General features: G+C 44.1%; 1 protein-coding gene across 18 annotated transcripts in view; it reads left to right on the forward strand.

Annotated features, from left to right (window-relative positions):
- The window catches only part of LOC110524815 (discs large homolog 1-like protein), a 297,429-nt gene that overhangs the window by 247,346 nt on the left and 22,558 nt on the right, over positions 1 to 27,525 (forward strand). For all 18 annotated transcript variants that reach the window (XM_036978808.1, XM_036978806.1, XM_036978807.1 and 15 more), the window contains 3 exons: positions 7,166 to 7,274; positions 21,240 to 21,416; positions 27,350 to 27,416. In XM_036978808.1, the coding sequence (XP_036834703.1) occupies positions 7,166 to 7,274; positions 21,240 to 21,416; positions 27,350 to 27,416 (353 nt within the window). The remainder of the gene's footprint in view (positions 1 to 7,165; positions 7,275 to 21,239; positions 21,417 to 27,349; positions 27,417 to 27,525) is intronic.

A 27,525-nucleotide genomic window follows, 5' to 3' on the forward strand; every position in this document is an offset into this window, starting at 1 on the left:
TGGGGTGTGTGTGTGCTGGTACTCCAGTATGATTAGGTTACTCAGCCTTAATTACATTCCGTGTACAGTAATGGCTCGGGGATGGGTCGTAGGACACGGCAGGCACAGGCAGCAAAGTGCTCTGCTCAGCTCCTTTCTGCTTCATGCTGCTACCTCTATCTGACAACAGAGTAGACATGCTGCTACCTATATCTGACGACAGAGTAGACATGCTGCTACCTCTATCTGACGACAGAGTAGACATGCTGCTACCTCTATCTGACGACAGAGTAGACATGCTGCTACCTCTATCTGACAACAGAGTAGACATGCTGCTACCTCTATCTGACAACAGAGTAGACATGCTGCTACCTCTACCTGACAACAGAGTAGACCTGCTGCTACCTCTGACAACAGAGTAGACGTGCTGCTACCTCTATCTGACAACAGAGTAGACATGCTGCTGCCTCTATCTGACAACAGAGTAGACGTGCTGCTACCTCTACCTGACAACAGAGTAGACGTGCTGCTACCTCTATCTGACAACAGAGTAGACGTGCTGCTGCCTCTATCTGACAACAGAGTAGACGTGCTGCTACCTCTACCTGACAACAGAGTAGACGTGCTGCTACCTCTATCTGACAACAGAGTAGACGTGCTTCATGCTGCTACCTCTACCTGACAACAGAGTAGACCTGCTGCTACCTCTATCTGACAACAGAGTAGACGTGCTGCTACCTCTATCTGACAACAGAGTAGACATGCTGCTACCTCTACCTGACAACAGAGTAGACCTGCTGCTACCTCTATCTGACAACAGAGTAGACGTGCTGCTACCTCTATCTGACAACAGAGTAGACATGCTGCTACCTCTACCTGACAACAGAGTAGACCTGCTGCTACCTCTATCTGACAACAGAGTAGACGTGCTGCTACCTCTATCTGACAACAGAGTAGACATGCTGCTACCTCTACCTGACAACAGAGTAGACCTGCTGCTACCTCTATCTGACAACAGAGTAGACGTGCTGCTACCTCTATCTGACAACAGAGTAGACATGCTGCTACCTCTACCTGACAACAGAGTAGACCTGCTGCTACCTCTACCTGACAACAGAGTAGACGTGCTGCTACCTCTATCTGACAACAGAGTAGACGTGCTTCAGCACACAGCGGTTTTCTATTTAGAAAAAATGCTTATTTAAGGCTTGTCAGGATTTGATCCCGAATGTTCTCTGTTCTGGTGTTTCCCTGCGTGTGTTGTTTCAGATGCTGAATTTAGCCCCAGAGGGTTTTACGGGGGATTGTATTCGCCTCAGTTTAACTTTTTAATATAACTGCTTGGTTCCCCATGGTGGGTGGGTGGACGCTGTGGGCCTTTTCTATCATCTAGGAGGTACTGTATTTTGGAGTGTTTTTCTGCCTCTGTATTTTGATGATGCTGTAGCTGATGTTGGTGTTGGTGGTGTTGTAGCTGTTGGTGTTGCTGTTGTTGGTGTTGTTGGTGCTGTTGTAGCTGTTGGTGTTGCTGTTGGTGTTGCTGTTGGTGTTGTTGTAGCTGTTGGTGGTGTTGCTGTAGCTGTTGGTGTTGTAGCTGTTGTTGTAGCTGTTGGTGCTGTTGTAGCTGTTGGTGGTGTTGGTGTTGCTGTAGCTGTTGGTGGTGTTGTAGCTGTTGGTGTTGTTGTTGTAGCTGTTGGTGTTGTTGGTGTAGCTGTTGGTGTTGTTGGTGTAGCTGTTGTTGCTGTTGGCGTTGTTGTAGCTGTTGGCGTTGTTGTAGCTGTTGGCGTTGTTGTAGCTGTTGGTGTTGTTGTAGCTGTTGGTGTTGTTGTAGCTGTTGGTGTTGCTGTAGCTGTTGGTGGTGTTGTAGCTGTTGGTGTTGTTGTTGTAGCTGTTGGTGTTGTTGGTGTAGCTGTTGTTGTTGTAGATGTTGTTGCTGTTGGCGTTGTTGTAGCTGTTGGTGTTGTTGTAGCTGTTGGTGTTGTTGTAGCTGTTGGTGTTGCTGTTGGCGCTGTTGTAGCTGTTGGCGTTGTTGTAGCTGTTGGTGTTGGTGTAGCTGTTGGTGTTGTTGTAGCTGTTGGTGTTGTTGTAGCTTTTGGTGTTGCTGTAGCTGTTGGTGGTGTTGTAGCTGTTGTTGTTGTAGCTGTTGGTGTTGTTGGTGTAGCTGTTGGTGTTGTTGTAGATGTTGTTGTTGCTGTTGGCGTTGTTGTAGCTGTTGGTGTTGTTGTAGCTGTTGGCGTTGTTGTAGCTGTTGGTGTTGTTGTATCTGTTGGTGTTGTTGTAGCTGTTGGTGTTGTTGTAGCTGTTGGTGTTGTTGTAGCTGTTGCTGTTGGTGTTGTTGTTGTTGCTGTTGGTGTTGGTGTTGGTGTTGTTGCTGTTGGTGTTGTTGTTGCTGTTGGTGTTGTTGTTGTAGCTGTTGGTGTAGCTGTTGTTGTTGGTTTTGTTGTAGATGTTGTTGTTGCTGTTGGCGTTGTTGTAGCTGTTGGTGTTGTTGTAGCTGTTGGCGTTGTTGTAGCTGTTGGCGTTGTTGTAGCTGTTGGCGTTGTTGTAGCTGTTGGGTTTGCTGTTGGTGTTGTTGTAGCTGTTGGTGTTGTTGTAGCTGTTGGTGCTGTTGCTGTTGGTGGCGTTGTAGCTGGTGGTGGTGTTGTAGCTGTTGGTGCTGTTGTTGGTGCTGTTGTTGGTGCTGTTGTTGGTGTTGTTGTTGGTGCTGTTGTTGGTGTTGTTGGTGTTGCTGTTGGTGGTGTTGCTGTTGGTGGTGTTGCTGTTGGTGGTGTTGTAGCTGTTGGTGTTGTAGCTGTTGGTGTTGCTGTTGGTGTTGTAGCTGTTGGTGTAGCTGTTGGTGTAGCTGTTGGTGTTGTAGCTGTTGGTGGTGTTGCTGTTGGTGTTGTTGGTGTTGTAGCTGTTGGTGTTGTAGCTGTTGGTGTTGTAGCTGTTGGTGGTGTAGCTGTTGGTGTTGTAGCTGTTGGTGTTGTTACTCTGTGTATTATGGTTTGTTCCTTTGTGATGTCACCATCACACCCCTATTCCTCCATCAAGGGACCTGTATCCTCAAAATAATCTAAAAACAGCTGTCTGATCATTCACAATGCCCATATCTGATCATTAGGGCTTCCGAGTGGCGCGAGATGCAGTGCTAGAGGCGTCACTACAGTCCCTGGTTCGAATCCAGGCTGCATCACATCCGGCCCGTGATTGGGAGTCCCATAAGGCGGCGCACAATTGGCCCAGTGGCGTCCGTCCGGGTTTGGCCAGGGTAGGCCGTCATTGTAAATTAGAATTTGTTCTTCACTGACTTGCCTAATTAAATAAATAAAAATGATGTATAGAGGACTCAGCTAGACTTCTTCAAGGTCACCTCATTCAGCCTCCATCTCTCCTCTTCCCTGCTAAAGCCAACGGATTGGAAACGTGAGATGAGCATTGCTACAGTATCTAGAACCAACAAGGGTTCTTTGGCTGTCCCTACAGCAACCCTTTTGGTTCTAGGTAGAACCCGTTTGGGTTCCATGTAGAACCCTTTCCACAGAGTGTTCTACACGGAACCCAAAATAGTTATATCTATGGGGACAGCAGCAGAACCCTTTTGGAACCCTTTCCACAGAGTGTTCTACACGGAACCCAAACAACCAATGGGGACAGCAGCAGAACCCTTTCGGAACCCTTTCCACAGAGTGTTCTACACGGAACCCAAACAACCAATGGGGACAGCAGCAGAACCCTTTCGGAACCCTTTTTTTCTAAGAGTGTACAAAGTAGGCTAAAACATTTGAATTATTCAACAAGTTTCACTGTCTCTTCTGATTGGAGCCATTATAAGCCACCCAGGGTTGAAGCAGGGCTTCTATAAGGCCTACATGAACTGGAGGCAGAATGATGCTTGTCGTCGTCTGTAATAGATGTGTATTCATTGGCTCGGAGCGTTACACTAGTTCTACCAAGCCCTAGGTCAGTGTATAACTCTTTCCTAGACATGTCTGCATGGGCTAACTGTTTTCAGATCAGTTTTCACTGTCGTGAAAGCTACTGGTAGTCCTCCTCTCATCTTCTCAGGGGAGATGGAGAGATTTGGCCAGACGTTGCGGCCAGAGAGAGATGTAATCAGGTGGACTCTCTCTCTACATCCCCCTCCCTCTCTCTCTACATCCCCCTCCCTCTCTCTCTACATCCCCCTCCCTCTCTCTCTACATCCACCTCCCTCTCTCTCTACATCCACCTCCCTCTCTACATCTCTCTCTCTACATCCCCTCCCTCCCTCTCTCTCTACCCCCTCCCTCCCCCTCTCTCTCTACATCCCCCTCCCTCTCTCTCTACATCTCTCTCTCTACATCCCCCTCCCTCCCTCTCTCTCTCTACCCCCTCCCTCCCTCTCTCTCTCTACCCCCTCCCTCTCTCTCTACATCCCCCTCCCTCTCTCTCTACATCCACCTCCCTCTCTCTCTCTACATCCACCTCCCTCTCTCTCTCTCTACCCCCTCCCTCCCTCTCTCTCTCTACCCCCTCCCTCTCTCTCTACATCCCCCTCCCTCCCTCTCTCTCTCTACCCCCTCCCTCCCTCTCTCTCTCTACCCCCTCCCTCTCTCTCTACATCCCCCTCCCTCTCTCTCTACATCCACCTCCCTCTCTCTCTCTACATCCACCTCCCTCTCTCTCTCTCTACCCCCTCCCTCCCTCTCTCTCTCTACCCCCTCCCTCTCTCTCTACATCCCCCTCCCTCTCTCTCTACATCCCCCTCCCTCTCTCTCTCTACATCTACCTCCCTCTCTCTCTCTCTACCTCGCTCTCTCGCTCTTTCAATTCAATGGGGCTTTATTGGCATGGGAAGCATATGTTTACATTGCAAAAGCAAGTGGAAGAAACAAATTTAACATTAACAAAAAACTATTAGAAATTAACAGTAAACATTGCACTTAAAAAGGTAACAGAAATGGGAGTTTGTGGGTCTGTGTGATCTGAGGGAAATATGTGTCTCTAATATGGTCATACATTGAGCAGGAGGTTAGGAAGTGCAGCTCAGTTTCCACCTCATTTTGTGGGCAGTGTGCACGTGGCCTGTCTTCTCTTGAGAGCCATGTCTGCCTACGGCGGCCTTTCTCAATAGCAAGGCTATGTTCACTGAGTCTGTACATAGTCAAAGATCTCAATAAGTTTGGGTCAGTCACAGTGGTCAGGTATTCTGCCACTGTGTACTCTCTGTCTAGTGTCAGTCACAGTGGTCAGGCATTCTGCCACTGTTTACTCTCTGTTTAGGGTCAGTCACAGTGGTCAGGTATTCTGCCACTGTGTACTCTGTCTAGTGTCAGTCACAGTGGTCAGGCATTCTGCCACTGTTTACTCTCTGTTTAGGGTCAGTCACAGTGGTCAGGTATTCTGCCACTGTTTACTCTCTGTTTAGGGTCAGTCACAGTGGACAGGTATTCTGCCACTGTGTACTCTCTGTTTAGGGTCAGTCACAGTGGTCAGGTATTCTGCCACTGTGTACTCTCTGTCTAGTGTCAGTCACAGTGGTCAGGCATTCTGCCACTGTTTACTCTCTGTTTAGGGTCAGTCACAGTGGTCAGGTATTCTGCCACTGTGTACTCTCTGTTTAGGGTCAGTCACAGTGGACAGGTATTCTGCCACTGTGTACTCTCTGTTTAGAGTCAGTCACAGTGGTCAGGTATTCTGCCACTGTTTACTCTCTGTTTAGGGTCAGTCACAGTGGTCAGGTATTCTGCCACTGTGTACTCTCTGTCTAGTGTCAGTCACAGTGGTCAGGCATTCTGCCACTGTTTACTCTCTGTTTAGGGTCAGTCACAGTGGTCAGGTATTCTGCCACTGTGTACTCTCTGTCTAGTGTCAGTCACAGTGGTCAGGCATTCTGCCACTGTTTACTCTCTGTTTAGGGTCAGTCACAGTGGTCAGGTATTCTGCCACTGTTTACTCTCTGTTTAGGGTCAGTCACAGTGGACAGGTATTCTGCCACTGTGTACTCTCTGTTTAGGGTCAGTCACAGTGGTCAGGTATTCTGCCACTGTGTACTCTCTGTCTAGTGTCAGTCACAGTGGTCAGGCATTCTGCCACTGTTTACTCTCTGTTTAGGGTCAGTCACAGTGGTCAGGTATTCTGCCACTGTGTACTCTCTGTTTAGGGTCAGTCACAGTGGACAGGTATTCTGCCACTGTGTACTCTCTGTTTAGAGTCAGTCACAGTGGTCAGGTATTCTGCCACTGTGTACTCTCTGTTTAGAGTCAGTCACAGTGGTCAGGTATTCTGCCACTGTGTACTCTCTGTCTAGGGCCAAATAGCATGCTAGTTTGCTCTGTTTTTTTTTATTTTTTTGGCTGATTATTTCCAGTGTGTCATAGTTATCTTTTTGCTTTCTCATGATTTGGTTGGGTCTCATTGTGTTGCCGTCCTGCGGGTCTGTTTGTGTTTAGAACACAGCCAGCTGGCTGTTCATCTCTCTGTAGGTGAGGGCTTTGTGGTGGAAACATGTGAGCATCACTTCCTTTTAGGTGGTTGTAGAATTGAACAAGTCTTATCTGGATGTTGATAACTAGTGGGTATAGTCCTATTTCTGCTCTGCATGCTTTGCTTGGGGGTTTTGCGTTGTACACAATTAATATTTTTTTGCAGAATCCTTGCAATTGGTTGTTTGTCACATTTTGTACATTCTTTGGTAGGTGAGTGGACCCAAGACCTCACAACCGTAGAGGGCAATGGGTTCTATAACTGATTTATAACTGATCTATAACTGTATTTTTCTAGCCAGATCCTAATTGGGATGTTGAGTTTTATGTTCCATTTGATGGCCATAGAAGTGTTCACAGTCTTGTGGAATTTACCCGTGGTGTTGGTGTTTAGGCCAAGGTCGGTGTAATTATTTGTGTGCTCTAGGGCAACAGTGTAGAATTTGTATTTGTCTCAGTCTCCCACTCCCTCTACGTCAGAGTACAATAGTTAAATCTCTCTCTGTCGTAATGTATTCATCGCCAGAAAACAATCAAATCTGCTGTATACCCAAAACAGTCCTATCTTTCCCCTGCAGAACAGAGTGGAATCAGTCTTTTGAAGACAGATTCTCTCTCATTTTCCTTCTGAGGATTTTCTCTCTGGTTTTTTTTTCAGACTACTGTCAGTTTTCTCTTTTTTCATTCAGTTATAATTTCCTCCTCCCCCCCCCCCCCCCCCCCCCCCCCCTGTTTTCCAGAGTACAGTCGGTTTGAAGCCAAAATCCATGATCTACGTGAACAGATGATGAACAGCAGTATCAGCAGTGGCTCTCTGCGGACCAGCCAGAAGAGAACTCTCTATGTCAGGTAATGACTACTCAATTAACCCCTTCATAACCTATGTCATGTACCTGATAAACCCGTATGATCCTAACCCGTATGATAATGTCTATGGCTTCATCTTCTAACGTCTACACTGTTGTGAAGGAAGTGGACGGGTGATTGCAGCTGTCGCCCTGATAGGCACACAGCAGATTGCTTTCACCTACAGAGACGATATATACTAGTGTACAGTATATGATAATGTCTATGTGATTATAGTATTATGATATATACTAGTGTACAGTATATGATAATGTCTATGTGATTATAGTATTATGATATATACTAGTGTACAGTATATGATAATGTCTATGTGATTATAGTATTATGATATATACTAGTGTACAGTATATGATAATGTCTATGTGATTATAGTATTATGATAAATACTAGTGTACAGTATATGATAATGTCTATGTGATTATATTATTATTATTATGATATATACTAGTGTACAGTATACTAGCCCTGTATCCCGTTATCTGGAGGCTGTTGTCTTTTACTGTCTGGGTACTTTCCTAACCTTTACCTTCATGATGCTATCGATGCACGCTACCATGACTGTGGCTTTCTGTCTGATAGGAATCGAAAAGGGAAAACTTTATTGCCCATACGTCGACATTGACAATATTCAACCCATTAAGGGCAGAGCTCAGGAGCGCTGGCCCTTCGTGTCTTCTGTCTGTGTTGACACAGACACTTAAGGTGTTTTCACACTGTTTTCCCATCACACTATGACACTGTTTCCCCTGACATAACCCCTCACACTAGACTACGGTCATAACCCCTCACACTAGACTACGGACATAACCCCTCACACTAGACTACTGTAATACTGTTTCCCCTGACATAACCCCTCACACTAGACTACTGTAATACTGTTTCCCCTGACATAACCCCTCACGCTAGACTACGGACATAACCCCTCACACTAGACTACTGTAATACTGTTTCCCCTGACATAACCCCTCACACTAGACTACGGACATAACCCCTCACACTAGACTACGGACATAACCCCTCACACTAGACTACGGTCATAACCCCTCACACTAGACTACGGTCATAACACCTCACACTAGACTACTGTAATACTGTTTCCCCTGTCATAACCCCTCACACTAGACTACGGACATAACCCCTCACACTAGACTACGGACATAACCCCTCACACTAGACTACGGACATAACCCCTCACACTAGACTACGGACATAACCCCTCACACTAGACTACTGTAATACTGTTTCCCCTGACATAACCCCTCACACTAGACTACGGACATAACCCCTCACACTAGACTACGGACATAACCCCTCACACTAGACTACTGTAATACTGTTTCCCCTGACATAACCCCTCACACTAGACTACGGACATAACCCCTCACACTAGACTACGGACATAACCCCTCACACTAGACTACGGACATAACCCCTCACACTAGACTACGGACATAACCCCTCACACTAGACTATGGACATAACCCCTCACACTAGACTACGGACATAACCCCTCACACTAGACTACGGACATAACCCCTCACACTAGACTACTGTAATACTGTTTCCCCTGACATAACCCCTCACACTAGACTACGGACATAACCCCTCACACTAGACTACGGTCATAACCCCTCACACTAGACTACTGTAATACTGTTTCCCCTGTCATAACCCCTCACACTAGACTACGGTCATAACCCCTCACACTAGACTACGGACATAACCCCTCACACTAGACTACGGACATAACCCCTCACACTAGACTACTGTAATACTGTTTCCCCTGACATAACCCCTCACACTAGACTACGGACATAACCCCTCACGCTAGACTACGGACATAACCCCTCACACTAGACTACTTACTGTAATACTGTTTCCCCTGACATAACCCCTCACACTAGACTACTATAACACTGTTTCCCCTGACATAACCCCTCACACTAGACTACGGACATAACCCCTCACACTAGACTACTATAACACTGTTTCCCCTGACATAACCCCTCACACTAGACTACGGACATAACCCCTCACACTAGACTACGGTCATAACCCCTCACACTAGACTACGGTCATAACCCCTCACACTAGACTACGGTCATAACCCCTCACACTAGACTACGGACATAACCCCTCACACTAGACTACGGACATAACCCCTCACACTAGACTACGGACATAACCCCTCACACTAGACTACTGTAATACTGTTTCCCCTGACATAACCCCTCACACTAGACTACGGACATAACCCCTCACGCTAGACTACGGACATAACCCCTCACGCTAGACTACGGACATAACCCCTCACACTAGACTACGGACATAACCCCTCACACTAGACTACTGTAATACTGTTTCCCCTGACATAACCCCTCACACTAGACTACTGTAATACTCTTTCCCCTGTCATAACCCCTCACACTAGACTACGGACATAACCCCTCACACTAGACTACGGACATAACCCCTCACACTAGACTACTGTAATACTGTTTCCCCTGACATAACCCCTCACACTAGACTACTGTAATACTGTTTCCCCTGACATAACCCCTCACACTAGACTACGGACATAACCCCTCACACTAGACTACGGTCATAACCCCTCACACTAGACTACGGACATAACCCCTCACACTAGACTACGGTCATAACCCCTCACACTAGACTACTGTAATACTGTTTCCCCTGACATAACCCCTCACACTAGACTACGGACATAACCCCTCACACTAGACTACGGTCATAACCCCTCACACTAGACTACTGTAATACTGTTTCCCCTGACATAACCCCTCACACTAGACTACTGTAATACTGTTTCCCCTGTCATAACCCCTCACACTAGGCTACGGACATAACCCCTCACACTAGACTACTTACTGTAATACTGTTTCCCCTGACATAACCCCTCACACTAGACTACGGACATAACCCCTCACACTAGACTACGGACATAACCCCTCACACTAGACTACTGTAATACTGTTTCCCCTGACATAACCCCTCACGCTAGACTACGGACATAACCCCTCACACTAGACTACGGACATAACCCCTCACACTAGACTACGGACATAACCCCTCACACTAGACTACGGTCATAACCCCTCACACTAGACTACGGACATAACCCCTCACACTAGACTACTGTAATACTGTTTCCCCTGACATAACCCCTCACACTAGACTACTGTAATACTGTTTCCCCTGACATAACCCCTCACACTAGACTACTGTAATACTGTTTCCCCTGACATAACCCCTCACACTAGACTACAGACATAACCCCTCACACTAGACTACGGACATAACCCCTCACACTAGACTACTGTAATACTGTTTCCCCTGACATAACCCCTCACACTAGACTACTGTAATACTGTTTCCCCTGACATAACCCCTCACACTAGACTACAGACATAACCCCTCACACTAGACTACGGACATAACCCCTCACACTAGACTACTGTAATACTGTTTCCCCTGACATAACCCCTCACACTAGACTACTGTAATACTGTTTCCCCTGACATAACCCCTCACACTAGACTACGGACATAACCCCTCACACTAGACTACGGACATAACCCCTCACACTAGACTACTGACATAACCCCTCACACTAGACTACTGTAATACTGTTTCCCCTGACATAACCCCTCACACTAGACTACGGACATAACCCCTCACACTAGACTACTGACATAACCCCTCACACTAGACTACGGACATAACCACTCACACTAGACTACGGACATAACCCCTCACACTAGACTACGGACATAACCCCTCACACTAGACTACTGTAATACTGTTTCCCCTGTCATAACCCCTCACACTAGACTACGGTCATAACCCCTCACACTAGACTACGGACATAACCCCTCACACTAGACTACTGTAATACTGTTTCCCCTGACATAACCCCTCACACTAGACACCAGCTCCATATTAATGCCCATGATTTTGGAATGAGATGTTGGATGAGCAGGTGTCCACATACTTTTGGTCATGTGGTGTGCACTCTATAAAAGGCCTCTCCTACAGTATACTGGGGAAGGATGTGGAGCAGGCCTCTCCTACAGTAAACTGGAGAAGGATGTAAGCAGGCCTCTCCTACAGTATACTGGAGAAGGATGTAAGCAGGCCTCTCCTACAGTATACTGGAGAAGGATGTGGAGCAGGCCTCTCCTACAGTATACTGGAGAAGGATGTGGAGCAGGCCTCTCCTACAGTATACTGGAGAAGGATGTAAGCAGGCCTCTCCTACAGTATACTGGAGAAGGATGTAAGCAGGCCTCTCCTACAGTATACTGGAGAAGGATGTGGAGCAGGCCTCTCCTACAGTATACTGGAGAAGGATGTAGAGCAGGCCTCTCCTACAGTATACTGGATACTGGATACTGGATGTAGAGCAGGCCTCTCCTACAGTATACTGGATACTGGATGTAGAGCAGGCCTCTCCTACAGTATACTGGACACTGGATGTAGAGCAGGCCTCTCCTACAGTATACTGGATACTGGATACTGGATGTAGAGCAGGCCTCTCCTACAGTATACTGGATACTGGATGTAGAGCAGGCCTCTCTTACAGTATACTGGAGAAGGATGTAGAGCAGGCCTCTCCTACAGTATACTGGATACTGGATACTGGATGTAGAGCAGGCCTCTCCTACAGTATACTGGATACTGGATACTGGATGTAGAGCAGGCCTCTCCTACAGTATACTGGATACTGGATGTAGAGCAGGCCTCTCTTACAGTATACTGGAGAAGGATGTAGAGCAGGCCTCTCCTACAGTATACTGGATACTGGATACAGGCCTTCTGTAGGTTTTCATTCCAACCATAGTTGTAACTAACCTGATTCAGCTTATCAACAAGCTAATTATTAGTTTCTAGTTTTATTAGTCGTGTGCGTACGGGATACACATGATATACACCATCAAACTAAATGCAGGTTCCTTCTCGACAATGAAACAACAATTAGAAATAATAATTTTTAAAAAAAATACGAATACGAACATAAAGTAAATGTCTCAGCAGAATAGAATAAAGTATAATACAGGAAGTCACAATTTATAGTCCAGTATTTACATGTGTTTTGAGGAAAGGGGGTATTTTGGGGGGCAAGTGTTTAAATTGAGCAGTATGTAGCTTTCTTCATAATTACTGTCAGGTAGCAGCAGTGGTGATGTGTGTGTTGTAGGGCTGGGCGATATGGCCTAAAAATCTGATCTAGATTTTCTTTCAAACTTATGTTTTTCTTTTTTTTTGTTTTCTCTTAATCAGCTTTGTTGTAATCAGCTTTGTGCAATGTAAAGGTCAAAATACACTGCATTTCAAACAGTCATGAATAATCGAATGAATTCAGGTCTTGTGAAGTTATACCTAGGCTAAATATACAATGCATTCGGGAAGGTATTCAGACCCCTTCACTTTTTCCACATTTTGTTACGTTACAGCCTCATTCTAAAATTGATTGATTAATATATTTTCCCCATCAATCTACACACAATACCCCAAGCAAAAACAGTTTTTTTTAAATATATTTGCAAATGTATTAAAAATAAAAAAAACTGATATCACAATATACGTAAGTATTCAGACCCTTTACTCAGTACTTTGTTGAAACACTGTTGGCAGCGATTACAGCTTCGAGTCTTCTTGGGTATAACGCTACAAGCTTGGCACACCTGTATTTGGGGAGTTTCTCCCATTCTTCTCTGCAGATCCTCTCAAACTCTGTCAGGTTGGATGGGGAGCGATGCTGCATTAGCTATTTTCAGGTCTCTCCAAAGATGTTCGATCGGGTTCAAGTCCGGGCTGTGGCTGGGCCACTCAAGGACATTCAGAGACTTGTCCTGAAGCCACTCCTGCGTTGTCTTGGCTGTGTGCTTAGGGTTGTTGTCCTGTTGGAAGGTGAACCTTCGCCCCAGTCTGAGGTCCTGAGTGCTCTGGAGCAGGTTTTCATCAAGGATCTCTCTGTACTTTGCTCCGTTCATCTTTCCCTCGATCCTGACTAGTCTCCCAGTCCCTGCCGCTGAAAAACATCCCTACAGCATGATGCTGCCACCACCATGCTTCACGGTAGGGATGGTTCCAGGTTTCCTCCAGATGTGACGCTTGGCATTCAGGCCAAAGAGTTCAATCTTGGTTTCATCAGACCAGGTGCCTTTTGGCAAACTCCAAGTGGGCTGCCTTGAGCCTTTTACTGATGAGTGATTTACCATAAGGCCTGATTGGTGAAGTGCTGCAGAGATGGTTATCCTTCTGGAAGTTCTCCCATCTCCACAGAGGAACTTTGGAACTCTGTAAAAGAGACCATTGGGTTCTTGGTCACCTCCAAGGCCCTTCTCCCCCGATTGCTCAGTTTGGACGCTTGCGGCCAGCTCTTGGAAAAGTCTTGGTGGTTCCAAACTTCTTCCATTTAAGAATGATGGAGGCCACTGTGTTCTTGGGGACTTTTAATGCTGCATCCATCTTTTTGTACCCTTCCCCAGATCTGTGCCTCGACACAATCCTGTCTGGGAGCTCTACGGACAATTCCTTAGACCTCATGGCTTGGTTTTTGACATGCACTGTCAACTGTGGGACCTTATCTATATAGACAAGTTGTGTGCCTTTCCAAATCATGTCCAATCAATTTAATTTACCACAGGTGGACTCCAAATCAAGTTGATGATCAATGGAAACAGGATGCACCTGAGCTCAATTTCAAGTTTCATAGCAAGTGATCTGAATACTTATGAAAATGGGGTGTTTTTGTTCTTAATAAATTTGCAAATATTTTTAAAAAAAAACAGTTTTTGCTTTGTCATTATGGGGTATTGTGATGTCACGATGGGGTATTGTGATGTCATTATGGGGTATTGTGATGTCATTATGGGGTATTGTGATGTCATTATGGGGTATTGTGATGTCATTATGGGGTATTGTGTGTAGATTGATGATGGACATTTTTTATTTAATCAATTTTAGAATAAGGCTGTAACGTAACAAAATATGATATAAGTGAAGGGGTCCGAATACTTTCTGAATGCGCTCTGTGGGGGTGTGTGAGTGCAGAGAATCAGACCAGTTCAAGTGTTCAGCAGTCTGATGGCTTGTAGATACCAACAGGCTCAGAGATAGTTTCTATCAGACCTCATGCTCCGATACCATCTGTCTGACGGTAAGGGAGGGAACAGCTCGTGGCTGGGGAGCAGGTGTCCTGGATGGGTGGGGGGCATGGTCCCAGAGATGTACTGGGCCGTCTTCACCACCCACTGGAGGGCTTTGCGGTCGTGGACGGAGCAATTCCCGTACCAGGCCGTGATGGAATCGGTCAGGACGCTCTCGATGGTGCAGCGGTCCACTCGGTTAGCTTAGGGTTGGAGTGAAAACCTACAGGGCGGTAGCTCTCCAGGAACAGGGTTGGACTGAAAACCTACAGGACGGTAGCTCTCCAGGAACAGGGTTGGACTGAAAACCTACAGGACGGTAGCTCTCCAGGAACAGGGTTGGAGAGTCCTGATATAGAGGGATATGTGGAGAAGGATGCAGTCCCAGTGGTTTGATTCCCACTCTCTCTAACAGGATTAGTCTCTCTGCTAGGGGATGTTCAGGAGATTGAAACTCAAACCAGTTCCTAAAACCATCCTTCTTACTTTGCGCTGACACATACTTCCAGCAACAGAAAATATACTGCATTATGGAAATCCAAGCTTTGCAGAATTATTTTATTTTACAGCCCTCTAGAACTGCATAAAATTAGCACTCCATGTCACATAGTGAAGTCATAGCATACCGATGAACACAACCAAGGGCTAGTATTCCACTGCTCAAACATCTAGCCTTAGTTTATTTTTTAATTAAATGTTGTTGTTTTTTTATTTAGCTTTTTTTTCCAACTAGGCAGGCAAGTCCGTTAAGAACTAATTCTTATTTACAATGACAGTCCTAGGAACAGTGCCTTGTTTACACCTTGTCAGGTCGGGGGACTCGATCTAGCAACCTTTCGGTTACTGGCCCAACGCTCGAACCACTAGGCTACCAGCCTCCTCTGTGGGTTTAATTAACAACATCTCCACATTAGAATAACTCAATCAGTGATCTGTTTAACTACAACTACATTATAGTACCGCCTAGGGCAGGGGGTTCCCAACCTTGGGGGCCAACGTTTTGTGTGTGGGGGGTGGGGCGCTTTCTTTATTTGAAGGGTAAAAAAATATATAGATCGATTGTTCATACCGATCTAAAAATAAAAATTAAAAGTTGAAATCTGTGATGCTTTAGGCTAAGCTGAGCTACGACCTTCTAAAGTCAAGGATTCAAAGACATTTTTTTCGATGCGTATTTAATATAGGCTATCTCAATAAACAATCATTAAAAAGTGGGAGACGGCGTGAAATTTTTTTTGTATGTGAAAAGGGGGGGCCCTGTGGGGGGGGGACCCCATGCACACTAATACTCATGGGACTGTATATGTCCCAGAGGCCTCTACAGAGGAACAATTAGACTATAATGAAAGCAGGAGAGTTTGGGTCAGTTTCCTTTAAGGCCTGCCCTCAGGATAAGGTGTAGCTTGTAGCATCTACTTTTCTAGTCTTCCAGCTGTATTGTCGTCCATCTCATTACTGCAGAGGAGAGGCTAGAAAACAGAGAACCACACATTTCAATTAGCTGCTTCTTTACCCTTGCTGTTTTAATGCTCCTGGTTCCGACAGCTGTACTACAGTCAGATTTAGTCTTCCCTTTAATAGCGTACGTAGAGATGGAAACACAGAGGAAGCCTGACGGGCTCGGTGGATGATCTCATAGCAGACAGAGACAATTATTTACACTCTTCTATTTTATTGATCGTTAAAAACACAAACTGAGAAAGGCCTGTAGAATCCTGGAATGGCCCGTTTGATGTTATTTGTAATGATATGGAGTGACATTTACAGCTGGGGGCTGTGTGTGTTCCTGTAAGGACCTGTATCAAGATATTTATTTCACTCAGAGTGGAAGTGTTTGTGCTCGGTACTGAACGGGAAGAGGATCACCACCGCTCAATTAGAGTAAAATATGCTATTCATAAACGTGGGTTATTATCAGACTACATTAACATGATGCAACGTGGGTTATTATCAGACTACACTAACATGATGCAACGTGGGTTATTATCAGACTACACTAACATGATGCAACGTGGGTTATTATCAGACTACATTAACATGATGCACCGTGGGTTATTATCAGACTACACTAACATGATGCACCGTGGGTTATTATCAGACTACACTAACATGATGCACCGTGGGTTATTATCAGACTACATTAACATGATGCACCGTGGGTTATTATCAGACTACACTAACATGATGCACCGTGGGTTATTATCAGACTACATTAACATGATGCAACATGGGTTATTATCAGACTACATTAACATGATGCACCGTGGGTTATTATCAGACTACATTAACATGATGCACTGTGGGTTATTATCAGACTACACTAACATGATGCACCGTGGGTTATTATCAGACTACATTAACATGATGCACCGTGGGTTATTATCAGACTACACTAACATGATGCACCGTGGGTTATTATCAGACTACATTAACATTATGCACCGTGGGTTATTATCAGACTACACTAACATGATGCAACGTGGGTTATTATCAGACTACACTAACATGATGCACCGTGGGTTATTATCAGACTACACTAACATGATGCAACGTGGGTTATTATCAGACTACACTAACATGATGCAACGTGGCTTATTATCAGACTACTTTAACATGATGCAACGTGGGTTATTATCAGACTACATTAACATGATGCACCGTGGGTTATCAGACTACACTAACATGATGCAACGTGGGTTATTATCCGACTACATTAACATGATGCAACGTGGGTTATTATCAGACTACACTAACATGATGCAACATGGGTTATTATCAGGCTACATTAACATGATGCAACGTGGGTTATTATCAGACTACATTAACATGATGCAACGTGGGTTATTATCAGACTACATTAACATGATGCAACATGGATTATTATCAGACTACATTAACATGATGCACCGTGGGTTATTATCAGACTACATTAACATGATGCACCGTGGGTTATTATCAGACTACACTAACATGATGCACCGTGGGTTATTATCAGACTACATTAACATGATGCACCGTGGGTTATTATCAGACTACACCAACATGATGCAACGTGGGTTATTATCAGACTACACTAACATGATGCACCGTGGGTTATTATCAGACTACATTAACATGATGCAACGTGGGTTATTATCAGACTACACTAACATGATGCAACGTGGCTTATTATCAGACTACTTTAACATGATGCAACGTGGGTTATTATCAGACTACATTAACATGATGCACCGTGGGTTATTATCAGACTACATTAACATGATGCACCGTGGGTTATTATCCGACTACATTAACATGATGCAACGTGGGTTATTATCAGACTACACTAACATGATGCAACATGGGTTATTATCAGGCTACATTAACATGATGCAACGTGGGTTATTATCAGACTACACTAACATGATGCAACGTGGGTTATTATCAGACTACATTAACATGATGCAACGTGGGTTGTTATCAGACTACATTAACATGATGCAACATGGGTTATTATCAGACTACATTAACATGATGCAACATGGGTTAGAATGTTAAAGTTATTACTGAGTTATTGCAATGTTAAGGTTATTACTGATCATTGTTCTCAATGCTCGTTCATGTGATTCATTTAGCGTGGTGACCACATCTTTCATTTAAATACCATCTTTGAATTGTTGCTATGATTATTACAGGAGAAAGGCATAGTGCACTACACTAACATGCATTCTGTTTTCTCTACTGTACCTTCAGTATGTGGACTTTGCATTTTTCTGACCTAGACACTGTTTTTCCTAGTATTCCAGCTTTCTCAGCTCCATATGTCCTAGTGCTGCAGTACAGCCCTGTTTTATTGATGAAGGACAGACACAGGACTGAGGCAGTACAGCCCTGTTTTATTAATGAAGGACAGACACGAAGATGAGACAGTACAGCCCTGTTTTATTAATGAAGGACAGACACGAAGATGAGACAGTACAGCCCTGTTTTATTGATGGACAGACACAGGGATGAGGCAGTACAGCCCTGTTTTATTGATGAAGGACAGACACGAAGATGAGACAGTACAGCCCTGTTTTATTGATGGACAGACACAGGGATGAGGCAGTACAGCCCTGTTTTATTGATGAAGGACAGACACAAGGACGAGGCAGTACAGCCCTGTTTTACTGATGATGGAAAGACACAGGGATGAGGCAGTACAGCCCTGTTTTATTGATGAAGGACAGACACAGGGATGAGGCAGTACAGCCCTGTTTTATTAATGAAGGACAGACACGAAGATGAGACAGTACAGCCCTGTTTTATTGATGGACAGACACAGGGATGAGGCAGTACAGCCCTGTTTTATTGATGAAGGACAGACACAAGGACGAGGCAGTACAGCCCTGTTTTATTGATGAAGGACAGACACAAGGACGAGGCAGTACAGCCCTGTTTTACTGATGATGGAAAGACACAGGGATGAGGCAGTACAGCCCTGTTTTATTGATGAAGGACAGACACAAGGACGAGGCAGTACAGCCCTGTTCTATTGATGATGGACAGACACAGGGACGGGGCAGTACAGCCCTGTTTTACTGATCAAAGACATGAGGATGAGGCAGTACAGCCCTGTTTTATTGATCAAAGACATGATGAGGGTGTACAGCCCTGTTTTTTTGATGAAGGACAGACACAGGCACGAGGCAGTACAGCCCTGTTTTATTGATGATGGACAGACACAGGGATGAGGCAGTACAGCCCTGTTTTATTGATGGACAGGCACAGGGACGAGGCAGTACAGCCCTGTTTTATTGATGGACAGACATGGGAATGAGGCAGTACAGCCCTGTTTTATTGATGGACAGACACAGGGACGAGGCAGTACAGCCCTGTTTTATTGATGGACAGACATGGGAATGAGGCAGTACAGCCCTGTTTTATTGATGGACAGACACGGGAATGAGGCAGTACAGTCCTGTTTTATTGATGAAGGACAGACATGGAGATGAGGCTGGCAGGCTGGATGCTAGGGGGACGGCTGTTACTTCAGCTCCAGTTCCTTAGCAGGCAGATGCACACGAACACACAATGTCAAGGTTCTGCAGTTGATAAAGCTCTCCTGAGCTGTGCTTTGCGTGCTGCATATGTTTGGCATCTATTCAGGATTCACTCATATCTATTTTAATATGGAACACCTGCTCAGTGCTCAGTCCCTGTGACCTGTATCTGAACTCAGTCCATCCATCTTTCTCATGTTTCTCCTGTCTCTCATGGACAGACAGACTCTCTGACATGAGCTTTGTGGACCACGTCCTCACACACCAAGCTCAGGTGGAAAATCATGCTCGCTCTCTTTGCCTTCCCTGTGTGTTTTTGTGTTGTGTATTTACATTAAAAAGATCTCACCTGGCATAGTTATTTTTCTTACAGGACCTCATGAAATCATTCTCCTTAACTAACAGCTCGCTAATAATGTGAAATATGTATTTTTACTGAAGGATTTGTCATTGAGTTTGTCGTGTTGTTTGACAAGACAGTTCCACCCTCATCTATTGTGGTTGTCGTCTGCATGGCGCTGTTTGATGATGTACTGTTGTTTCTCTCCCTCCAGGGCTCTGTTTGATGATGTACTGTTGTTTCTCTCCCTCCAGGACTCTGTTTGATGATGTACTGTTGTTTCTCTCCCTCCAGGACTCTGTTTGATGATGTACTGTTGTTTCTCTCCCTCCAGGGCGCTGTTTGATGATGTACTGTTGTTTCTCTCCCTCCAGGGCGCTGTTTGATGATGTACTGTTGTTTCTCTCCCTCCAGGGTGCTGTTTGATGATGTACTGTTGTTTCTCTCCCTCCAGGGCGCTGTTTGATGATGTACTGTTGTTTCTCTCCCTCCAGGACTCTGTTTGATGATGTACTGTTGTTTCTCTCCCTCCAGGGCTCTGTTTGATGATGTACTGTTGTTTCTCTCCCTCCAGGACTCTGTTTGATGATGTACTGTTGTTTCTCTCCCTCCAGGACTCTGTTTGATGATGTACTGTTGTTTCTCTCCCTCCAGGACTCTGTTTGATGATGTACTGTTGTTTCTCTCCCTCCAGGACTCTGTTTGATGATGTACTGTTGTTTCTCTCCCTCCAGGACTCTGTTTGATGATGTACTGTTGTTTCTCTCCCTCCAGGACTCTGTTTGATGATGTACTGTTGTTTCTCTCCCTCCAGGACTCTGTTTGATGATGTACTGTTGTTTCTCTCCCTCCAGGACTCTGTTTGATGATGTACTGTTGTTTCTCTCCCTCCAGGGCTCTGTTTGATGATGTACTGTTGTTTCTCTCCCTCCAGGACTCTGTTTGATGATGTACTGTTGTTTCTCTCCCTCCAGGACTCTGTTTGATGATGTACTGTTGTTTCTCTCCCTCCAGGGCGCTGTTTGATGATGTACTGTTGTTTCTCTCCCTCCAGGGCGCTGTTTGATGATGTACTGTTGTTTCTCTCCCTCCAGGGTGCTGTTTGATGATGTACTGTTGTTTCTCTCCCTCCAGGGCGCTGTTTGATGATGTACTGTTGTTTCTCTCCCTCCAGGGCGCTGTTTGATGATGTACTGTTGTTTCTCTCCCTCCAGGACTCTGTTTGATGATGTACTGTTGTTTCTCTCCCTCCAGGACTCTGTTTGATGATGTACTGTTGTTTCTCTCCCTCCAGGGCGCTGTTTGATGATGTACTGTTGTTTCTCTCCCTCCAGGGCTCTGTTTGATGATGTACTGTTGTTTCTCTCCCTCCAGGGCTCTGTTTGATGATGTACTGTTGTTTCTCTCCCTCCAGGGCTTTGTTTGACTATGACCGGGCGAAGGACTCGGGGCTGCCCAGCCAGGGGCTCAACTTCCACTTTGGAGACATCCTTCATGTGGTGAATGCCTCCGATGACGAGTGGTGGCAGGCACGGCAGGTGACCCATGAAGGAGAGGTGGAAGAGGTTGGAGTCATCCCCAGCAGGAGGAGGTAAGAGGTTAAGGGTTAGAAGCTTGTGCTCAGGGTTCGGAGTACCTACTGTTTTCACATGTTGTCTGTCACGGGGATTGATGTTTCCCAACCCTGGTTCTGTGTCTCCAACACTGAAAGTGTGTGTGTGTCAGTGTCAGCCCAGCCCAGCCCAGCCCAGTGCTGGCCTTATCCCTGGGCACAGCTTGGTGTGAATGCTGATGCCACTGTGACTGGCGTCATAAGGGCACCATAGGGGCAGAGAGTATACCCACAAAAACAAAAATTTTTTGTAATGAGGTGTGGTACTGCAGTCTTTTCAGTGAAAATCTTCTCTGTGGCAAAAATAAAAAGTTGCCATCGAAACAAAAAAGCCACCCATCGGTCTTACACGAACTCTGTTCATTCAGCGGCCCTTTGACGTCAGTAACACATTATCACATCTTACTCTGCAATCAGCTGTTTCATTAAGCTTGAGACTTCAAACACCCTACAGTTTCTATCTCTCACACACAAACACTGTCGAGCTTCCCCTCTATTTCCCCCCTCCATCGCTCTCTCACCCTACAGAGGGGTGGCGGACAGATGATAATTGGGCTTCTCACCTGACTCTGGTTCATTTGTCACCTTGGAATGATCAGATGGCAGCAGGAGAAGTAGAAGCAGTAGAAGTAGCAGCAGTAGTAGTAGTAGTAGAAGATGCAGTAGCAGCAGTAGTAGAAGATGCAGTAGTAGAAGTAGCAGTAGTAGAAGTAGCAGTAGTAGAAGTAGTAGCAGTAGTAGTAGAAGATGCAGTAGTAGTAGAAGATGCAGTAGCAGCAGTAGTAGAAGATGTAGTAGTAGTAGCAGCAGTAGTATAAGATGTAGTAGCAGTAGTAGGAGAAGATGCAGTAGTAGTAGTAGAAGATGCAGTATTAGAAGATGCAGTAGTAGTAGAAGATGCAGTAGTAGTAGAAGATGCAGTAGTAGTAGATGCAGTAGTAGTGGTAGAAGATGTAGTAGCAGCAGTAGTATTAGTAGAAGATGCAGCAGTAGTAGTAGTAGTAGTAGTAGTAGCAGCAGTTGTAGTAGTAGTACTAGTAGTAGCAGCAGTAGTATTAGTAGAAGATGTAGTAGTAGAAGATGTAGTAGTAGTAGTAGTAGAAGATGTAGTAGCAGCAGTAGTAGTAGTAGTAGTAGTAGAATATGCAGTATTAGAATAAATGATTAGTAGCAGCAGCAGTAGTAGCAGCAGTTGTAGTAGTATTAGTAGAAGATGCAGTAGTAGTAGTAGTAGAAGGTGTAGTAGTAGCAGCAGTAGTAGTAGAAGATGCAGTAGTAGTAGAAGATGCAGTAGTAGTAGAAGATGCAGTAGTAGCAGAAGATGCAGTAGTAGAAGATGCAGTAGTAGTAGTAGAAGTAGTAGCAGTAGTAGAAGATGCAGTAGTAGTAGTAGAAGATGTAGTATTAGAAGATGCAGTAGTAGTAGAAGATGCAGTAGTAGTAGATGCAGTAGTAGTAGTAGAAGATGTAGTAGCAGCAGTAGTAGTAGTAGTAGTAGTAGAATATGCAGTATTAGAATAAATTATTAGTAGCAGCAGCAGTAGTAGCAGCAGTTGTAGTAGTATTAGTAGAAGATGCAGTAGTAGTAGTAGTAGAAGGTGTAGTAGTAGCAACAGTAGTAGTAGAAGATGCAGTAGTAGTAGAAGATGCAGTAGTAGTAGAAGATGCAGTAGTAGCAGAAGATGCAGTAGTAGTAGAAGATGCAGTAGTAGTAGAAGATGCAGTAGTAGTAGATGCAGTAGTAGTGGTAGAAGATGTAGTAGCAGCAGTAGTATTAGTAGAAGATGCAGCAGTAGTAGTAGTAGTAGTAGTAGTAGCAGCAGTTGTAGTAGTAGTACTAGTAGTAGCAGCAGTAGTATTAGTAGAAGATGTAGTAGTAGAAGATGTAGTAGTAGTAGTAGTAGAAGATGTAGTAGCAGCAGTAGTAGTAGTAGTAGTAGTAGAATATGCAGTATTAGAATAAATGATTAGTAGCAGCAGCAGTAGTAGCAGCAGTTGTAGTAGTATTAGTAGAAGATGCAGTAGTAGTAGTAGTAGAAGGTGTAGTAGTAGCAGCAGTAGTAGTAGAAGATGCAGTAGTAGTAGAAGATGCAGTAGTAGTAGAAGATGCAGTAGTAGCAGAAGATGCAGTAGTAGAAGATGCAGTAGTAGTAGTAGAAGTAGTAGCAGTAGTAGAAGATGCAGTAGTAGTAGTAGAAGATGTAGTATTAGAAGATGCAGTAGTAGTAGAAGATGCAGTAGTAGTAGATGCAGTAGTAGTAGTAGAAGATGTAGTAGCAGCAGTAGTAGTAGTAGTAGTAGTAGAATATGCAGTATTAGAATAAATTATTAGTAGCAGCAGCAGTAGTAGCAGCAGTTGTAGTAGTATTAGTAGAAGATGCAGTAGTAGTAGTAGTAGAAGGTGTAGTAGTAGCAACAGTAGTAGTAGAAGATGCAGTAGTAGTAGAAGATGCAGTAGTAGTAGAAGATGCAGTAGTAGCAGAAGATGCAGTAGTAGAAGATGCAGTAGTAGTAGTAGAAGTAGTAGCAGTAGTAGTAGTAGAAGATGCAGTAGCAGTAGTAGTAGAAGATGCAGTAGTAGTAGTAGTAGCAGTAGTAGTAGAAGATGTAGTAATAGTAGAAGATGTAGTAGTAGTAGCAGCAGGAGTAGTAGAAGATGCACTAGTAGTAGAAGATGCAGTAGTAGTAGTAGTAGTAGAAGATGCAGTAGTAGTAGAAGATGCAGTAGTAGCAGTAGTAGTAGAATATGTAGTAGTAGTAGCAGCAGGAGTAGTAGAAGATGCAGTAGTAGTAGAAGATGCAGTAGTAGTAGAAGATGCAGTAGTAGTAGAAGATGCAGTAGTAGCAGAAGATGCAGTAGTAGCAGAAGATGCATTAGTAGTAGTAGAAGTAGTAGTAGCAGTAGTAGTAGTAGAAGTAGTAGTAGTAGTAGAAGATGCAGTAGTAGTAGTAGCAGTAGTAGTAGAAGATGCAGCAGTAGTAGTAGTAGTAGCAGAAGGAGTAGTAGAAGATGCAGTAGTAGTAGTAGTAGTAGTAGAAGATGCAGTAGTAGAAGATGCAGTAGTAGTAGTAGTAGTAGTAGAAGATGCAGCAGTAGTAGTAGAAGATGCAGTAGTAGTAGAAGATGCAGTAGTAGTGGTAGTAGATGCAGTAGTAGTAGTAGCAGCAGTATTATTAGTAGTATTAATAGAAGATGTAGTAGTAGTAGTAGAAGATGTAGTAGTAGTAGTAGCGGCAGTAGTAGTAGTAGTAGAAGATGCAGTAGTGGAAGAAAGTAGTAGTAGCAGCCGTTGTAGTAGTAGAAGATGCAGCAGTAGTAGTAGTAGAAGATGAAGTAGTAGTAGTAGTAGTAGAAGATGTAGTAGTAGTAGTAGTAGTAGTAGAAGATGTAGTAGTAGTAGTAGTAGTAGACGATGTAGTAGTAGAAGATGCAGTAGTAGAAGAAAGTAGTAGTAGTAGTAGCAGCAGCAATAGTATCAGCAGTTGTAGTAGTAGTAGTAGTAGCAGCAGTAGTATTAGTAGTATTAGTCGAAGATGTAGCAGTAGTAGAAGATGTAGCAGCAGTAGTAGTAGTAGTAGAAGATGCAGTAGTAGAAGGTAGTAGTAGTAGCAGCAGCAATAGTATCAGCAGTTGTAGTAGTAGTAGTAGCAGCAGTAGTATTAGTCGAAGATGTTGTAGTAGTAGAAGATGTAGCAGCAGTAGTAGTAGTAGTAGTAGTAGTAGTAGTAGTAGAATATGCAGTAGTAGAAGAAAGTAGTAGTAGTAGTAGTAGTAGTAGCAGCAGTTGTCGTAGTAGTAGTAGTAGTAGTAGTAGAAGATGTAGCAGCAGTAGTAGTAGTAGTAGAATATGCAGTAGTAGGAGAAAGTAGTAGTAGTAGTAGTAGTAGTAGCAGCAGTAGTAGTTGTAGTAGTAGAAGATGCAGCAGCAGTAGTAGTAGTAGTAGTAGTAGTAGTAGTAGTAGAAGATGCAGTAGTAGTAGAAGATCTAGCAGTAGTAGTAGTAGAAGATGCAGCAGTAGTAGTAGTAGTAGTAGTAGTAGAAGATGCAGCAGCAGTAGTAATGGTAGTAGTAGTAGTAGTAGTAGAAGATGCAGTAGTAGTAGAAGATCTAGCAGTAGTAGTAGTAGAAGATGCAGCAGTAGTAGTAGTAGTAGTAGTAGTAGTAGAAGATGCAGCAGCAGTAGTAGTGGTAGAAGATCTAGTAGTAGTAGAAGATGTAGCAGTAGTAGTAGTAGTAGCAGCAACAGTAGTAGTAGCAGCAGTTGTAGTAGTAGTAGAAGATCTAGCAGTAGTAGTAGTAGTAGTAGTAGCAGCAACAGTAGTAGTAGCAGTAGTAGTAGTAGAAGATCTAGCAGTAGTAGTAGTAGTAGTAGCAGCAACAGTAGTAGTAGCAGCAGTTGTAGTAGTAGTAGAAGATCTAGCAGTAGTAGTAGTAGTAGTAGTAGCAGTAGTAGTAGTAGTAGTAACAGTAGTAGTAGTAGTAACAGCGGTCATGGTAATAATAACAGTAGTAACAACAGTAGTAGTAGTAGTAACAGTAGTAGTAGTAGTGACATTAGTAGTAACAGTAGTAGTAGTAGTAACATTAGTAGTAACAGTAGTAGTAGTAGTAACAGTAGTAGTAACAGTAGTAGTAGTAGTAACAGTAGTAGTAGTAGTAACAGTAGTAGTAGTAGTAACATTAGTAGTAACAGTGGTCATGGTAATAACAACAGTAGTAACAAAAGTAGTAGTAGTAGTAACAGTAGTAGTAGTAGTGACATTAGTAGTAACAGTAGTAGTAGTAGTACCATTAGTAGTAACAGTAGTAGTAGTAGTAACAGTAGTAGTAACAGTAGTAGTAGTAGTAACAGTAGTAGTAGTAGTAGTAGTAGTAACAGTAGTAGTAGTAGTAACAGTAGTAGTAGTAACAGTAGTAGTAACAGCGGTCATGGTAATAACAACAGTAGTAGTAGTAGTAGTAACAGTAGTAGTAGTAGTAACAGTAGTAGTAACAGCGGTCATGGTAATAACAACAGTAGTAGTAGTAGTAGTAACAGTAGTAGTAGTAGTAACAGTAGTAGTAACAGCGGTCATGGTAATAACAACAGTAGTAACAACAGTAGTAATAACAGTAGCAGGTTGTTTTTGTATTGAAGTCGGAGTCTGTCATATGAAAGCATGAGGGGGATGGGCGGGGGGGTGAGAACATAAAGAATGTAGCGGCCATTGAACAGCCATGCCTTGAAAAGTAGTTTGAGACGGCTGTTTAACCAAATGAAGTGTTAAAGGAAAGCTGCACTGTTCATGATGGAGAGCGGAAGACTGTTATTTTATCCTGAGCTCGTGAGTTCTTCTTCTCTTCCCGCTCCTGCTCTCTGAGGTATTTTGCCATATTTTCCAGTGATGTCCTCGTTGTAAAGGAAAGAAGGAAATGATTCACATTTGGAAGCTTCGTAGAGCTTTGTAGACTTGCTTTGTAGGATTAAATACAATGAAAAGGCATCGCAAAGTGGGGGGGAAAAAATACGATTTGGATTCTGCTAATATTTCCTTCAGCATTTAAATTAAATTAAAAGGTAGGAGGGACTTAATTACTGGTACTTTTTTTATGATGCTGCCATCAAGGCTCTCAGAGTTGGGGAAATTTAAAAGATTTACCCTCAAGGCAACTGTTTTATCCCTCTGATGACTGAATCATCCCATCCCCCACTACTCCTCAATCTCAGCAGAGCACTGTGGAAGTTACTAGAGAGACGGGAATCGGGATCTGAGTCTTCACACACACACACAATACCCCGGCTGAAAATAGCCAGCTTGTTTCAAGGCACGATATGTTCAATGTTTAATCAGTGACCCATGGGTGCAGCCCTCGCTCTTCTCTTCTCTCTTATTCTCTCTTCTCACCCCCTTTCTCTCTTTTCTCTTGCAGGGTCGAAAAGAAAGAGAGAGCGCGGTTAAAGACAGTCAAATTCAACGCCCGGTCTCAAGACAAAGTGGTGAGTTTTAGGTGACCCGTAGAGGATCTCTGTCATGTGAACTATAGAGGATCTCTGTTAGGTGACCAGTAGAGGATCTCTGTTAGGTGACCCGTAGAGGATCTCTGTC

This window comes from Oncorhynchus mykiss, chromosome 5 (assembly GCF_013265735.2).
Source record: "Oncorhynchus mykiss isolate Arlee chromosome 5, USDA_OmykA_1.1, whole genome shotgun sequence".
Lineage (NCBI taxonomy): Eukaryota > Metazoa > Chordata > Actinopteri > Salmoniformes > Salmonidae > Oncorhynchus > Oncorhynchus mykiss.